The 18,538-nt window shown below is 34.8% G+C and overlaps 1 protein-coding gene across 1 annotated transcript; it reads right to left on the bottom strand.

Annotated features, from left to right (window-relative positions):
- Nucleotides 1-696: 696 nt before the first annotated feature.
- Nucleotides 697-16,873, bottom strand: PTGFR (prostaglandin F receptor). The gene is made up of 3 exons (XM_083357674.1): nucleotides 16,781-16,873; nucleotides 12,068-12,894; nucleotides 697-1,736 (listed from the first exon to the last, which is right to left on the bottom strand). Exons 2-3 carry the CDS (start codon nucleotides 12,833-12,835, stop codon nucleotides 1,425-1,427), a joined length of 1,080 nt encoding a protein of 359 aa, XP_083213800.1. The 5' UTR covers nucleotides 12,836-12,894; nucleotides 16,781-16,873; the 3' UTR covers nucleotides 697-1,424.
- Nucleotides 16,874-18,538: the final 1,665 nt, after the last annotated feature.

Here is an 18,538-nt window from a genome sequence, read left to right as displayed (position 1 = left end):
GACGACAGAGAATGAGGTGGCTGGATGGAGTCACTGAAGCAGTAGGTGTGAGCTTAAATGGACTCCAGAAGATGGTAGAGGACAGGAAGGCCTGGAGGAACGTTGTCCATAGGGTCGCAATGGGTCGGACACGACTTCGCAACTAACAACAACAATGTTAATTTAATAAGCAAAAAAAATAATATATTAATCTGTATACAAATCTTTCACTTAATCTTTTGTGTATTGCAAATTTAGTTTATTGTGCATATTTAATGTCTTTTACATTTGATATGAAGTATTACGATTTAAATTAAATGCAATGCATTCCTTTCTTTTGCTCAAAACAAGAATGATGTAATCCTCATTTTAATGTTGTCTGAATTTACTTTCAAAAAAACCCAACATGTGTTTTGACCTTCATGTATCTATTAATAAGATGAGCCCACAAAGTACAACATGAAATAATATATAATATTTAAATTAAATCTAAATTAATATTTGACATATAATATTATAAGTCAACTTTTCTATGCATATACTGTATGTGAATTGACTTAAACATTTACAATACTTTGGAAGTAATTCTATAACCATGTGAGTATAATTCAAAATATTGATATAGCACAGCATCCAATTATTTAGTAACCATTAAAGTTGTAGGGTAGAATTTCCAGATTATACAATGAATTTATCGTGTTATACCAATTTCTATTTGTTTCTAAATTGCTCAGAAAATCCAAGATGCAAGATGCAGGGCTATTTCATTTAGGAAGTAATATTCCACCTGTTTTATAAGATTTAGATAAAATATTTGCAAAAATCAGGAAAAGCTTTATACTAGCAAGAAACATTTTCAAAATTAATGCTTTTTACATAATTTCACTGCACATACATTGTAAAATTCAACACTAAGATACTTAGTTTTTCATGCTTGCCCTGATATCTATCAGGTTTCATTCTACCCCAACTGAAGTGTTAACAAAATATTACTTCCGAAGAGTTTGTGATGTTTGGACACATTCGTCTCTAAATTCTGTGACATATGTATGCATTTTAATACTGCTGTTAAGCTTTCACTTAAACACATTTGAAAACACGATTTTATGTTTCATTTAAACATAAAACACAAACACTGAAATTTTTACTTCATTCAAAACTATTTCACAGCCATTAACATCTTATCTTTATTGAGATTTTTAACATTATTTATTTTACATATATTAATTTATTAATCATTGCCTCCCTTTTTTGTTTTACAAATTCTTGAAATATTTGGCACTAGATATGGATGCGTGTATCCCATAAAAAGGATTCTTTATATTCACAAACATCTTGTAGTAGCATTTCCAGATAGAAACTTATCTATAATTGGAGCCATTTCTCAGGTTTCAAAGTATACAACAATCATAAACCTTTACTTTCATCATTTTCTGTGTTTCGCTTTATGGCACTTTTATACTGAGTTGCTGTTGGCTTGTCAGCTTGGACCCAATTGGTGAATCTGAAATTGCTGCCACTTTTAAAGAATTTTTAATGGAACTGAGTTCCCATGTGGACAAATTAATGAGGCGTACTCCGCAAAATCTCCTAGCAATCTCATACAGTTTTTTAAGAACAGCTTTTCTCAAAAGAATATATACCCATGGATCCAATATTTGATTACACGTTGCCATTCGAAGAGCAAAAATTATAGTTTCACATGATATCTGGAGATCGTCTCCATCTCCTTTTATTCCAATAATGGCCATCATTACCTACAAAAAAAGGTCAGAAAAAACCAGGTCAAAAATATATTCCTGTTTTTAACGATAATAATTTGCTTTAACAATAAAATAGAAATTACTGAATATATGGAACAACTTTACATATTTTTAAAAAACTGATTCTGGAATTGAACCATAATGGATTAAAAATTAAAGTTGATGTATCATAAAGAATCAAATCTCTTTTTGGAAAAAAATCATATTGCTCCATGTTTGCTTAGAAATGGGTATCAGATGGAGAAAAGTTAATATAGTATAGTTAAGATACATAGCCTAGCATGAATTATATGTTCCTATAATTCTTTATCTATTGTGTTCATTTCTAATTCTGACCCTTTCAATATTGCTTTATTATTTTAATTTCTACATTCTCCTTTCTTATAGCTTTTTCCATTTTGTTTATTTGAAGTTATTTGCAAATGCCATTTTTTCCATTTTGCACTTGTTTACATCAAATCTACACAATGATATCTTACTATAATTAAATAGTTATATACTTCTGAAAGGCATAAAGGCTATCCTACTATTAGTCAGGCTACTGAAAACATAGAAAATAGTTAGAAAAACTGCATAAGTAAAAATGGTACTCTTCAGCTAAGCCCTCTGGTCCTGCCTGTGTGTGTGTAAGCAAAGCTAAATATCAGTTGGCCTTTCTGATGCTCAAGAAGCTAAATTATATCCTTGCATGGAGGTGCAGGAGATTACTGCATGACCATCATTAATAATAGTCAACTTCCAATACTACAGGCTTTACTGCATTTAAAAGGTAAGTAATATCTTCTGTACTGCCAATGAAATCTTTGGGTTAAACCTTTATGATATCTTATATATTCTTATATCATATATATAATTTATATATATAAGAATATATAAGGATTTGACACATGTTCTTAACATAGGTAAAAGGTAAAGGTTCCCCCGCACATGTGTGCTAGTTGTTTCCAACTCTAGGGGCCAGTGCTCATCTCCGTTTCAAAGCCGAAGAGCCAGCCCTTGTCCAAGGATGTCTCTGTGGTCATGTGGCCAGCATAACTAGACGCCAAAGATGCACGTAACGCTGTTACCTTCCCACCGTAGTGGTCCATATTTTTCTACTTGCATTTTTACGTGCTTTCGAACTGCTAGGTTGGCAGAAGCTGGGACGAGTAACAGGTGCTCACTCTGTTGCGCGGCACTCGGGATTCGACCCACCAAACTGCCGACCTTCTGATCGACAAGCTCAGCGTCCTAACCCACTGAGCCACTGCGTCCCTTATGTTCTTAACATAGAAGAAGCTATTATGTGCCAGTCCCATTAGGTAGATTAGAACAGAAAAATCAACTCTACAGAACAGCTAAAACTACTTTTACTGAGACTGGTTATAATAACAGAATCTTTCAAGTGATTGTTCTGTAGGAAAGGGTCTTCTCAACTTAAAAAAAAATGTTTCAACACCTTTTGTGTAGATCATGGTTCCTGAATATTTCCATCAAGGTCATCTTCCTTGGATGAAGTTTCAGAGCCCTATGATTGGGGAGACCATATCAAGCTTACCAGAAACCAATTAAAATGGCTGATTTTATAAAATATATAATAATCTAAATAAGTAAAAGACTAGTAAAATGCTCAGCATCTGGTTTTCTAACTGATCCTAAAATCCGTATGTTTCCATTAAAATAAACTAGTGTGATAAATTTAAATTTTACTTTTAGGCTTATTTGGAACTCAGATAATTCTAGAAAATTAAAAGCATGTAAAATAAAAATTATTTAACATGATGGCAAATAGCTAAGATGACAAGCCTTTACATGTAGATAGTAAAGTTACCTCGGAGGAGGTGCTTCCTTATAATCTAAGTGAACCTGAACCTCCAGAGGGACTAAAAGAAGGACTCTCCCATTGAATTATAATAAATTTAACTTTTCATGGAGCTGATTAATTATTGTTTGACAGGAAACAACAGAGGGCAGAAGTCAAAGTGCAAAAGCATCTTGCTTTATGGAAGAGAGACAAATTCCTAGAAATAGGGAGGAAGATAAGGCAGAGGCTCTTGCCAATAGGAAGTCATGCCACCACTGCAGATAGCACTGCAGATCTATCATCAAAGGGGGTATATTATCATTTCTTAATTTCATCATGTTTTAAGAACCTACTATGCTGTTGATTTGGGAGAAAAGAGATTAGAAGTGATAGACTCTTCTTAGAGATTCATTGTGTCACTGATTTTAAGCCATACTCTTTAAAAATATTCCACTGTTATTAATAAGTGAGAAAGAGTAAAAAATTTAAAGGAAATTGTCATGGAATTGTAAGAATATGAAAATTAAAATGAATATAACAGTATCCCAACCGTTACAGTCGGTTATAGATTTTATGGAAATTATAACTCAGTATGGTAAGGTTTCTGGGTTTAAGGTGAATAGTAATAAGACTAAGATATTATCTAAGAACTTATCTATGAGTGAAAGGGATATGTTATCTAAATTAACAGGTTTTGAAATAGTGAAGAAGGTTAAATATTTAGGAATATATATTGCAGCCTCAAATGTAAAATTGTATAAGAATAATTATGAAACACTATGGTTGAAGGTACAAAGGGACTTAAATAATTGGAAAAAATTACAATTATCATTACTGGGAAGAATTGCAGTTGTTAAAATTAATGTTCTACCAAAGTTTCTCTTTTTGTTTCAAATGATACCTATATTGAAAAAGGATGCCAACCTTGATCAATGGCAGAAGGGTATTAACAAATTTATTTGGGCGGGGAAAAAACCAAGAGTTAAATTTAAGATTTTACAAGATGCTAGGGAAAGAGGGGGAGTCAAGGCGCCGAATTTGAAATTGTATTATGATGCGGTTGCCTTGACGTGGGTTAGTGATTGGCTTAATTTAACTAACAAGAGGATACTTCATCTTGAGGGATGGGATTTGGTATATGGATGGCATGCATATTTGCTTTACGATAAGAAGGTGGACAGGGCTTTTAAATCCCATATTCTTAGAAGTGCTTTATTGCGTGTCTGGAAAAAGTATTATTATAAGTTAAATTATAAAATACCGATTTGGGGAATTCCTGGACATGCGATAGAGGGCGTATCTATGGGAGTGAGTATGGACATGGTTTCTTATAAGGAACTACTTAGATTGCAAGGGAATGATTGGCAACTTAAATCATTAGAGGAGTTAAGACAAGAAAACATAAATTACTCTTGGTTTCAATATACCCAATTGAAAGCTAGGTGGAAGTCAGATCAAAAGGTTGGCATCACAATTACAGATCAAAATTTAGTAAAACAAATTAGAGATTTAAATTGTGCACATATAAAGAGGATATATAATGCTTTAATTGAATTGGATTCAGAAACGGAACTGGTTAAAGACTGTATGATAAAGTGGTCACAAAATATTCAGGAACCAATTTCGTTGGACACCTGGGAGATAATTTGGGTTAGAAATGTTAAATTTACTCAGGCTCAAAATTTAAGAGAAAATTTTTATAAAATGTTTTATAGATGGCATCTGGATCCCAAGAAGTTGTCCAACATGTATCCTAATTTATAGTCTAAATGTTGGAGATGTGGTAGTTTAGAAGCTACCTATTTTCACATGTGGTGGACTTGTAGAAATATAAAAGCTTTTTGGATCAAAATTTGGTGGAACATTCAAAAGATTTTTAAGAGAAAGATAAAGTTTTCTCCGCAATTGTTTTTATTGGGTATTGTTGTAGATTGTGATGTTAAAGAAACTAACTTGATGTTGAACATGATAACAGCAGCACGGTTACTGGTGGGACAATATTGGAAGAAGGATAGTCTGCCCACTATAGAAGAATGGGTGTTTAAAGTTTCGAATCTTGCAGAAATGTCTAAGATTTCTGCTTATTTGAAAGATCATTCACAGGAAAGATATATTTCAGTTTGGAGGAGATGGATAAATTATATTCAGAACAAATATGGGACTAAAAAGTTCCATTTAGCTTATGAGTAGATTTTAGTGCGATATTGTTATTGGTACTTTGTTTGTAGTTATGTTAAAGGGGAGTTAAAGCACATTATGAATTTGGTTAATTGTATATTATGCATAATTTTTATTTAGAATATGATTATTGTAACTATAATCCTGTACTTAGCTCTGGGAAGTGGGGGGGAAGTGGGTGGGAAGTGGGTGGGTTTGGGGTGGGAGGGATTTGGGGATATATTGTAAAATTTTGTTTTTGTAAAACTTTTTAATAAAAAAATGAATATAATTCCCTTTATACTGTCTATTTAAAAAACAGCTTTATCCATAGCAACAGCAATAATAACTATTATGAGCATAGGCAAATCAGTAATTTTCATTATTTTCATTAAAAATACTCATGGTGGGCAAATTATCTTTATATGCATAAGATGTGCATTCTTATACAGAATGTACAGTTGAAAAAAGCTATTCATTTCTATGGTTTAGAACCCATAGAAATGAATACAATGAGGAGTTGGATACTGTGACCAGGCATGTTTAGTGAGAAGTAGCTACATCTCTCTGCTACTATCTGTACAAATAGCAGCAATACATAACCCATACAAACACAGAGAGTCCAGTGTTCACAAATTGCTCAACATCTCTATACCATCTAAATGAGAAAAATTTGGACCTTAACATCTAAAAAGACGACTTGATAACTTGAAATTAATGAATGGGAGTGGTGGAGAGGGGGAAAAAATCACTGACTCTGATATAAATAAAGGTTTTCTCTAAACAACAAGCACTTTAAATCCATAGATTTCAGAAGCAAATACACTTTCTCCCAAAACCTTTTTTTAGTTTTTTTTATATTTAAAAAGAGTTAGTTTCAGCACTATAATATATAAGTTGTTTCTCTAAGTCCACCTAAGTAATTAGTAGTTATAAGAAATTTTAGAAAACTGCTCACATAAACTTATTAATTGAACTATGATCAAAATGAGAAGCAGAATAAAAAATAACAGAAATAATAGCTGCCAGTTCATAGGAAGGAAATTATTGCCAGTTACATGATACCAGATGAGCCTGGAAAGAGCATAAGGCCCAAGACTAATTCAGAAGCAATATTTATGCATTAGCAAAAATTATTAAAGAATTATCTTTCTCTAAGAGGATACGTTCCATGGAAGCACATATGATTAAAGAAAATATTTGGTCTTATTTAACATTTAAAATATTAAATTTAGTATTTAAAATCTTCTAACAGAATTGATAATCAAGACACTTTCTTTTTCTACCAAGTTGTGAAGCAAACAAAGTGTCAAAAAGTAATAAGGGTACATCAGTGATAGTAATCTTTAAAAAAATTAAGAAGAAAGTGTAAGATCCTGTGGAGTATTGACAGAAAAAAAATCTTCCTAAATAATTCACTTTTCTTTAGAAAGCACCAAATGAGGTTCTTGAAGGAAATATTAAACTGAAGCATACAGCTGAAGAAATAAGAATAGTGGTGACTACTTTTAAGAGGGGTTTTTTAATATCAAATTAATATTTTTTTTCCTTTTATAAAGAAAATTTAATCTTACAGAAGAGCTACTTTGAAGATCTTTCTTCAAATACATTCTTTTTTCCCACAAATACACACACACAGAAAGAGAGATTCACATTATTATCTCTTCCTGTCTGAATGAAATATGATTTTCTGTAAGTATTCTTGAGTCACTTCAAGGAACAAAGTAAGAAAACGTCTAATGGGAAAGGTGTTTTTTCTACCGATTATATTTTCTACTCAAGTTTTTAAAGGAGTAGAATTTTTCAGTAAAGGCTTCAGTTGCCTAAAGAATAACTTGGAAAAATGTAACTGGCTGTAAAATAAGTTTGGTTGAATATATTTGTGGGATAGGAAAAAAAAGGAAATGTAAATTGAAGAATGAAATAATGCTATTGTAAACAAAGCATTATTTTTTTTTTAGAAAATAATCAGAAAAATATAATGAAATCTTAAAAATGAAAGCAAACTATGCTTCAAGAATTCCATAAAAGACATCAGGATAACAAGCTATAAACCAAGCATTCAAAGTTACTAAGAAATCAGATAATTCTATCTACAAATAGAACTCTTTGCACAGGTCATTTCCCTCCAATTACAGGATAATTATGTTCCGTACTCTTTCCCATATATAGTACTCTATTGTCTATTAAATGGGCTAGGCCTTTTGAATTTAAGAGGTCCAATGCATAATGATGCTGCTATTGGATTATGACCAAATGTATCTACATGGAGAAACAGTTAATAACCCCTTCATGATGAAAGAATTACAAAGATGTTTTGTTCATGGCTAGGTAACAGAAAAGGATCCTGAATCAGTCACAGTTAACAATGTAATCAGGATTTAAACTTAATTTCAAATCTAGTATGGAATTACCCAATTATTTTTTTTCCAGTTAGTCATTTTAAGCTAAAAGTATAAAACATTTTAAGCTGAAAGTATAAAGCAGTGGGTATTGATACCCTATTATGTAAAACAACTTCACTTGCTGTGCCATTATTGATCTATGTATCAGGCTGTTTTAGCTTTTATATGACTGATACTACATGTAGATTAACTCTGATTGAACATCTTTGCATTACACAGTATTAACTGATTTGCAAAGAAAACTGTTTTTAAAAAGCAGGTATAGTTTATTAAATAGATAACTCTATGAAAAGCGAAACTTCTGATTGTGACTTTTGCATTTCTGTCATTATGACCTAGAAAAGTCTCATTAGCCTCAGTAAGAATGATTAAAGTACTGTGATAATTTAAGAAGTTTAAGATTATGATAAAATACTGAACAATGAAATCCTTTATGCTCTCTTTAATAAAAAAAACTCACATATTTCCATGTATACCTGAATATGGTTGCTCTTTCCATACAGTTAATTCATATTATAATAATGTTCTGTGATTTGACTTGTACAAAGTTTAACAGGACATTCTTTCCACTTGGTGCTATCAAGCAAATTCTTCTAAGCACAAACATATTGCTTCTTTTTATCACTGTTGATTCTCTTTTCTTGATGAACATTCTTTAAAGACACTGTTTATGATGTACCCTCATCCACAATGATGATAAAAAAATTACTGCTGACTTAGGTTTTTACCATTATCCAGTCATCATTGATTCAGTTATACTGAACTTCTAATACACTTTATGGCTTAAATATTAAAATAGTGAATGTCTACATACCGTGCGTTATTCTCCAATAATATAGGTAGTATAGATTGTTTTTACTTTAATTAAAATAAACAAGGATGTGCAATTTGTAAATAAACAAGATAACAATTTCTTACAATCCTAATTTCCTAATGATTCCCAACATATTAAGCTATGTTTTTCCATAGCTTAATATTAAACTGTACTCCTAATATGTCTCTAGTACCAATCTGAAATGTCTTAAAAATATTTCATTCCATACTCATTCAGGAAGAGCAATTGATTCCTTCTGGAATAAACAGAATGAAACCATTTAGCTGATGAAACTATAGTTTGTAGTCAGAAAACTCCAGAGTGTTAAATAGTAAATGACAATGAGAACCATTTACACATCTAAATTAAAATTAAATTTTATCACACATTTCATGGAATTGAAAATAACCATTATGTTTACATCATTATTTATTTATATTTCATAATTCTTAGCCACCCATCTCCCTCAGTGTGTATGTGTTGGTGTACACACACACACACACACACACAGCTCCTGACATGCCCCATTTCCATCCTATTCAGTAATGACTGGGAATGTTTATCTAGGATTTCGAGGGGGGGCGGATTCCCCAGTAGTCTCTAACAGTGCAAAATGTTGAATTTAGGACCTTTTTCATACAAAGTGCTGCTAAATTACAGCCATTACATATTTAATAAAATAATGGCCATTCAAATATTATGCCAATCCTACATGAATTTATTCCAAACATACAGTTAACGAAGTATCATTTTAAATGTGCTTCTTGTGCATTTTTGCTACTGCCGTTTTTTAGGCTTTTGTAACTTGTAACCAATTTCAAAAAAGCAACATACTTACAATAAAAACAGTGGGTTTGGGTTTGTCAAGCAATATTTTAGGTTTGAAGATCATGCAGTCAGTTTCCTCTACCCATGATTTGTTGCTTAATTGCTTCATAGATTGTGCTAAGCCAGATCCAAATAAAACAAATTACGATTAGCACAATGTGTGGATTTAAGCTATTTTAAATATAGTTTGCCATGGTATTCGAATCCAGCCAGCTTCTTCAAGGAAGACTGGACTGAATGTCCATCTTATAACTTACACCGTGTTACCCATAAATAACAAATAACAGAATAACAGAGTTGGAACAGACCTTGGAGGTCTGTTACTACAACCTCCTGCTTGAGCTCAGGAGACCTATATCATTCTGGACAAATGACTGTCCAATCTCTTCTTTAAAACTTCAGTGTTGGTGCACCCATAACTTCTGAAGGCAGCCACTTCCACTGACTAATTATTCTACCAGGAAATTTATTCTTAGATCCAGGCTGGTTCTCTCTTTGGTAAATTTCCATTTGTCACTTCTGTAACAGGTGCTTTAGACTGGCCCCTGTCTTTTTGGTAACAGCAGCTCAAATACTGGTAAACTGATACCCTGTCACCCATAGTCTTTTTCTTCATTACACTAGACACACCCAGTTCTTGCAACCATCCATTGTATTTTAGTCTATAGGTCTCTAACCGTCTTGTTTAAATATTGGGGAAGAAGCAGTCTAGCAGTCTACACTTCAGTGGTAAATGCAAACTTATGAGATGGGTGGACTTGTATTCAAAACACAAAGTAGCCACATGTATTTTTTGTTTTGCTTTGATAGGAAAAAAAACTTTTTCCAACTGTTTCAAGAAATGGTGGGGCTCCCCTCAGTATTGCTGTAGACCTTTGAAGGAGCACATTGTTTCATTACAGCTTCAAATGGAACAACCCTTCAAAGCAAAGCTGTGGTGCAGTTCACAGCTGTGGCGTGTCCCCTGTGACACAGTAAGTCTCATTATTTTAGATATTCTGTTTATCTTGGTTTTCAATATAAAAAGAAAAACAAAAAAATCATAACTTCCTTTAAACCAGGGGTGTCAAACTCAATTTCATTGAGGGCCGCATCAGCATTGCGGTTGCCCTCAGGGGGCCAGGTGGGTATGGCCAGGGTGGGCGTGGCCTACTGGGTGGGCGTGGCTAGAGTGCGTATGGCCTACTGGGTGGGCGTGGCCAGGTCTACATCGTTCTCATCAAGGGTGCCTATGGAGGCCTGGGCAGGAGTGGGACAGATCTGAGGGTCTCTGGCAGAAGGAGGGTCTCTGGGCCAGGGCCAAGGCAGTGGGGGCCGTTCCCTCACTGTTTCCAGGATGGTTTTGCGGGCCACATGAAACCACTTCGCGGGCCGGATCCGGCCCCCGGGCCTTGTGTTTGACATGTCTGCTTTAAACTATCCCGTGATAGCCTTAGCATATTATTCAGCACCCACCCTCACCTGGAAAATGCTTACACCTAGACCCAATTTTTTAATTCTCCTTAAAATATCTAATATTGACATGGTTCCATTATTTTCAAAAATGCAAACTGGTTTTCATTTGTTGCTTCAGTGTTCCTATTTATTAACTCCTTTTAATTAACTAAATGAAATAGTTGCAGTTATAAACATATAGAATTCACAGAACTGAGGTACTGAATGTGAGGTTTTAATAATCCCAACACATGGTCATGACTCTCTATCATGATCAGTGCACACTTGTGCAACAGGGACAGAGAACTGCTAGCTTGATCTGCATGTACATTTGCATGTACATCATCTTGGAGCTTTCCTGCATGTACTCTATAAAGGTAATTGTCCAATCTTTAAAGCAATGTATCAGCCCTGATAGCATAAATAGGGATTGGATATGCAAATTCTATCCACTCCTTCTATCACATGTAATTCACAACAGATTGAATTTCTGGAAAGTTGTATCATTATATTCAACCCAATATTTTAGGATATTATCCAAGAACAAAATAAGCAATATATAACATGTAAGTGGTACCTTGCTAGATCAGACTCCTGGCCCAACTAACAGTCTCATAGCGACCAACCAACTGGACAAGGAAGCCTACTAATCTCCCAGCAGATGACCTCCAGAGGTAATTACATTGTTATCAAGGCTAATAGCCACTGAATCTCATCCAAACAAGATCTTAGAATTATTAATCTTGGCAGCATCAGGACTATTTTGAAAATATTGCTATATTTACAGAAACACAAGTATGCATATTACTTCAATGAGAAGATTTGAAACAATGTACTGTAAATATGAGAAAAATATCTATATAACAGGAAGCTTTAGATTTGGCAAATATGATTAAGTTCTTACCAGGAAAGGGGTCCAGCAAATGCAAGAGACAAACATTATACCCAAGAGCTGAATGATCATTTCAAAATGATGAGATCTGCCCTGTCTATGTTGACTCTTAAATTTGACTCTTAAAAGTGTAATCCCTGTCACAGCATTGCACAAAAGTGAAATAATAAGGGCCAGAAAACCCAAACATGAAAAAAGTAAGATGTACAATCTATCTTCCCAGACTTTAGTATGCTGTATGTTATAGAAGCACCAGCTTCTTGATTCTTGAATTTTATATTTTCTTGATCTCAGTATAGGCAGCAAGGCTATGAAAATAGCAAAAAAACACACCATAGTCAATATCATTTTTACATGGTTAAAAGTCATTTTTGTTGAATGAAATATTGGTTTTGTCACTCCAATGCAGCGTTCCACAGCCATTACACTGCCCAGAAAAAGAGGATAAAGTCCGAAGAACACCATACAGCTACCAAAAAAATTGCAAAATATCTTTTCTGATGGAAGAAATGAATTCCACTTTTTATTATACGCATATACAAATACTGCACTTGTTCCAACGATGAGATGGCCCAACAGGTCTGTGATAACCAAGCTACTGGCAAAAAACAAAAACAATGCTTTTGATTTCTGCCTAAATCTCTTATATGCTTTCCTGAGAATTGCTATTGCGAGGCTATTGGATAAAATCCCAACAGTCATGAAGATGACAGAAAAATGTACATCAGTCTTTTTGTCACCACAGGTAGGCTTAGAAATTCCATTCATCGAATTATTCATTGTTATAAAGAAAATCTCAGCATTCAAAACATCTCAGTGGCCAGGAAACCATCAGGCATCTGTAATACAGTAAAATAAACTATTTAAATACAATAAATGATATTACATAGTTAATCTTACCCATTTCTCATACAAAGACAGGCCTAATGTAGATGAACATGCATAAAGAAATTATTATACAAATAATACAATTAACAAAATACAAAAAGGGTAATACAATATATTCAGTCAGTACAAAGCTGCCAAAAAGTAGAAAGGGGTATATTTAAAATTTGAAATGCAAATGTTAGCATAAATATGGATGGGATTATTAAATTATCAATATTTAAGAACACATTTTCTAAACAATACTCATTATCTCATACAGATTCTTTTTTAATTGTATAATTAACAGCATGTTTATACTTTCATGTACTATTATACTGATTTTTACATTTTGTGAAAATTGGATTACCTCCTAGGGAGGGTTTTTTTTTCCAGTTTACCTTTGCTATAATGTCTCCAATCCAATTTTCACTCACATACATCGACAATAATGCAGGAAATATATGTATATTGCAATGAACAATCTGATGATTAAAAATAATATCAGTATTATATGTAAGAAAGTAAATTTAGCTATAGCAGTAATAATAATTGATTTATTTTGCCTAACAGTTTGGTGCAAGATAAGGCAAAGAGAAATAAAAGGATTCTATTTACCTTCATTGCTATGAACCTTTCCAGAAAATAGCTTTCCACTGCCCATGTTTATGGAACACAGTAAAGTGTCAACAGACTGTTTCTTACTTTGCAGTGTATGAGGATGCTCTGGAAAGTAATATGTTTTCTTCTACTGAGGTCTGCAGCACACAGAGAACCAATTGGTGAAATAAACTCGCCCTTCCTGGCTAATATATGAGCACAGAAGTGTCTCAGATAATTAGCATTCAACTGCTGACAATGAACTAAATATATTGCTTTGAACTCTCAGTTTTGCCCATTTTTCCCCAACAGTAGAATAAAGTAGTTTTTTTTTAATATCCAGCCCCCTGGTGCATATCTCCAGACTTCACTGTTCCATTATTTTACTCAAAATGTCACACACATAACAGGAAGAAATTAGAACTAGTAGGAGAGTAAATAACCATTGATTAAAGTGATTGATCAATTTGCTTCACAAATAAATGTGTACAAGTTTCTTATATTAATTATAATGTCTCTAGCCCTGGAAATAAGTGTAACTCTAGAACTTGAACTAAGGACAGAATGCCTATAGGAGTCTATAGTCTATATTTAGGTATATGCAAAGGAAGAGTTATGATATGCACTTAGGAGTGCAACAGAGAAACGGACAAAACAACTGCAAAGCACTTTTGATGTCTGTTATTTTTATTAAGTAAGGATATTTTATGTATTACGCAGTCACCAGATGCTGCTGTTCAAGATCTGACATGCTATTCCTTCCATCAGTGCAATATTATAGCTATATTTTACCATATTTAATATATAGATAGTAAATAGTATATAGTAAATATATCTATCATACTATATACCACATATTCATTTACCATAATATTCTCATATTCTCTATGGCATCAGGAAAGCACACCGCCAATACAGAGCAGAAACACAGTACATCAAACTAAAATCTGAGCTTATTTCAGGTAAATGAGGAAATACTACAAAATATGTTTTTTTTTCCAAAACACTAAATTATTGGAGAAATGAAGACCTTATTCTACATTTATAGGAATTTGAAATTCTGTTCAGTCCATTTTATTCATTACATCAAACTTTCTACCACATGAATCTGAAGCTAATTGAAACATTTTTACAGAAGAAATGTGAATTTAAATGTAAATAGGAAAAAAATTACATATGAGCACATACACCCCACCCCCATTTGATTACATTGATTTTCTTTTACTGTCATTCTTTTCCCAAATAGCATTTAATGACCAAGCAAAGACTCTGCATGAGTTGGCTGGGTCATTTGCACTCAACCAGTCCTTCACTTATCAGCTCACATAGATTATACACTATGTGATACTCCCCTTTCATTATTTCTTAGAAAATGAAGTTATAGCTTTCATATAGCCTTATGCTAGTAAAAGCTCAGCATAAAAACGAGGCAATCTTAAGTTAACTTTGTAAAATTACCTATTCCACCATGCCAAAGATTTCAAAAATTAACAGTTGCAGTTTTAAAATAAAGAATATTAATTCAAAAGAGGAAGAATTCTATACAAGTACACTTGAAATAAAAAAATAATATTTTGCCATTATATTAGACATAGTGAAATAAAGCTGAGCACTGACATACTACAGTCTATGTTGCCTGACAAAAATATATTCCTGTAACTAATACTAAGCCAGTGGGGAATAATGCAAACAGATGAAAAGTGAACTTAAATGGAGGAAGAGCAACATATGTAAGTATGCATTTTCATTAGTAATTCCAGTTTTGTTTCTGTTTGAATTTAGCACTTAAAAGGATTAAAAGTACTCTGTGCACATGGACAATTTTAAATGCAAATTTATTTTTTAATTTGAATTTGAAGCTGTAGGCAACCTAATTAAAATGTCAGATATTATCTTAGCAAACTTTATATTATATTGTTTTCAGAAACCAATGCACAGAACGGCATGTTTACGCAGACTATTTAAGTTGCCACATAAGCTTCTTTGGGGTAAAATTACCAGAGTTACCCATATATGTGAGGCTAGGGCATGCTCTCATACAGACCTGCTTCATAAAGTTCAGCATACTGCAGCAACTAGTCTAATTTGGATGTTAAAAATAGGTAATATGAAGAGAGCAAAATGGGTAATATGGTATGAAGAAATATGGTATGAACAGAGCAGTAAGTACAATGAAAGATGGACAGAAGTATTTAACGTGGACAACAAGGGCTGCATGAATAAAATTGGAACCTATTCCAAGTTGCTGCTGCAGATAAAAATGAAACTCATTGTTGGGAATACATCAATGAGGTACTTTTGAAGTGACAGAAAACTTCAAAAATAAACATTGCCAAAGGGTGAAAGATTTCAGGATTCATTAATGGTAGTGTCCTGCAGTCGTACTGAAGGTCTGTGCACTGCCTAAGAATCCACACCAATTTGACAGCATGTAATCTATCAATCATGCCATTACCGTAGAAATCTACCACTTAAAAAAAAAAAGAAAGTGAGGAACTATTAAAGGGAACAGCAATCAGTTACTGCAAGCTAAGTAGTAGAATGATCAATTTTTTAAAAAAAAATATCTAGGAAAAAAATAAAAGAAGCAAGCCTGCAAAAAGAAAGGAAGAAAGGAAAGTAGGAGGCAACTGAAGAATAAGTAACGGTAGACTGTAATAAGTTTGGATGGAGGCAGGAGGAAAATGAGATTCTCTTCTATAAGAGAATTAATATTGCATTCCTCCCACTCCTCCAAAGTAAATTCCATTGAAGTCAGTGGGCTTCCTTTCCTAGTAAGCGGAATATTGGATTGCAGTCTTGATTCAGCCAATTTGATCTGAAGCTCCCTACCCTAATATTTGATCCTCTTATACCCTCAAACGTCTGGCCAGAGCGGGCAGTTGTCTCTTTAGTCATCCAATCATCCAAGTCTGAAGAAAGTAAAACAAAATACACTTACAGGCAGCATTCGGAGAGCCAGGTGGAGGCTAATCACGGCCGAGCGCTTTACGCCGCAGTGATTTCACCGTAGCGCAGACCCGTTTTATATTGTGCCCTCACGGCCACGGCTAGATGATCCTACGAACCCTTGGACAGGCTGAACTGGAGAGTCCGCAAGAGAGCTACGAGGAACCGCCCAGTTAGTCCTAATTCTTGCCCCGCAAGGACCGCGAAGGCGTCCGCTTTCTGCTCCAGCGGCGAAGCCCAGTTTTCCTTTTTTCCCCCTGAAAGTTTGAGACCGCAAAAGCTTGGAACGACAAAACGCGGGAGTTCTTTTACCTCAGGCTTTCGAGTTTCGCCAGCGGCCGCGCGCCCGCCTCGCTCTCCGGGGCATCGCCGTCAGCCACCAGATCGCCGGGGCGGCAACTCCTTCCCACGCTTCCCGCTCAGGCAACTCATAAGGCGAAGGGGAGGCTGCAGCTCCGCATAGGTCAGACCCGCCAGGCTCGCCCACGCTCCCGCCTCTTTCAGCGGGCGAACACGTCACACGTGCCACCGGCTTGCTCTTTTCCCCTGACTCGGGACTCTTTTAACAACCCGCTGCAACTTTCCCGTGGGGAAGATGGTAGTCCTTTCCAAGAAAGCCTCCGCCCTCCCTTGGCTCTTCCGAAGAACAGGGCCGGCCAACACCTGCAAAAGAGGGAGGGAAAGAGATTTTGTTTTGTTTTTTCTTCAACGTCAAAGTAAAACAAAAACAAAAAAAAGACCACGAAACATTCCTGTTCTTTTTCCTGCAGACTTAGGCCAGTGTTTCCCAACCTTAGGAACTTGAAGATGCGTGGACTTCAACTCCCAGAATTCCCCAGCCAGCATAGCTGGCTGGGGAATTCTGGGAGTTGAAGTCCACGCATCTTCAAGTTCCTAAGGTTGGGAAACGCTGACTTAGGCCATCTATCCACAAATCTCAGAATCCTGTTTTCAGCCATGTCTCCGCGCCATTGTCTTTGTTTCGTCCCCAATCCACAGGTTTCTACAGGTAGCAATAAATCACAATACAGTGACTCACATATCTGGATCCAACATTAGGGCACAAGAATGAAAGGAAGTGGGGAAGAATTGTGTTATGATGTATCTGCATGTATTGCACATTTGTGTTGTCATGGCTGGCTGTGGTCACTTAGGCCCCCAACCGTACCTAAGAGTGAAGGTCAGTTTAACTGTCCAATGTTAAAACAGCATTTTCCCCTTTAAGAGTTCAGAAACAGTGGCAGCTCTGCCATAATACCTGGTGCGTTCAAAGGTAGTAGCCCAACACCTGAGCATTGTGATTTGGGGGGGGGGTGTGTTAGTGCTATTTCAGGACAGCACTGATCCTCTGCAAGTCATCTATTATGAACATATAGTTGGGCTACCTCTAAATATACCTGCATCAACACCTATGCCAAAGAGCATCCCAGGCCAGATTCATTATGCATTAAAGGAACTAATTGATAGATTTTTTTCCCATTTCCCATTTCTTATTGTTAGTGTTAGAAGATATAAAGCTAGGGAAACATATTAACCCTTGTTCTTTGACAAGTTCTCTATACTGGCATTGTGTCTATGGCACAGTAAAGATTGTCCCAATGCAACTATAACTTATAGTATAACTAATAAAGACCCTTAATAGGAATGTTTCTCTCTCTGATAAACTAACATAGTTCTCTTCACACAGAATACAATCTGAAAATCCAAACATCAAATATCACAGGAAACTGACTTTTGATTTAAGGTTTCTATATAAACAATATATCAATAAGCTGGACATGGTTTGCATCATACCTGAGTCTTTTGTTAATACGAGAGTTTTGCCTTCAGTGTCATTCCAATGAAGAGGTATCTCAGAGTCAGTTATCTTGAAAGAGTCTCAGCGACCCCAGTGGTACTGAGAAAATAGCTAAATAGAGTTTTTAGAAAGAGTAAGAAAGTTGCTTGAGCTGAGACAGGTTTCTGCTGAGATTACCTCTGCTTTCATTTTTATCCAAGTTGATAGTAAATTTAGTAGTTAGTCTGCACTTGGATTAGTTCAACCATGCTGGGTTCAGTGACAGTCTGCTA

The sequence above is a fragment of the Vipera ursinii genome (genome assembly GCF_947247035.1).
Source record: "Vipera ursinii genome assembly, chromosome: 3".
NCBI lineage: Eukaryota > Metazoa > Chordata > Lepidosauria > Squamata > Viperidae > Vipera > Vipera ursinii.
The sequence above is the reverse complement of the archived record's forward strand: the minus strand, read 5'-3'. Positions and strand labels throughout refer to the sequence as shown.

What these genes read in the sequence shown, in the direction of transcription:
- PTGFR (XM_083357674.1), bottom strand. Translation starts at nt 12,835, where the DNA reads ATGAATAATTCGATGAATGGAATTTCTAAGCCTACCTGTGGTGACAAA. An exon ending in TTTGCTGGACCCCTTTCCTG is followed by an intron (nt 1,737 to 12,067) that starts GTAAGAACTTAA and finishes CTTTTTTTGTAG; the next exon opens with GTAATGATGGCCATTATTGG.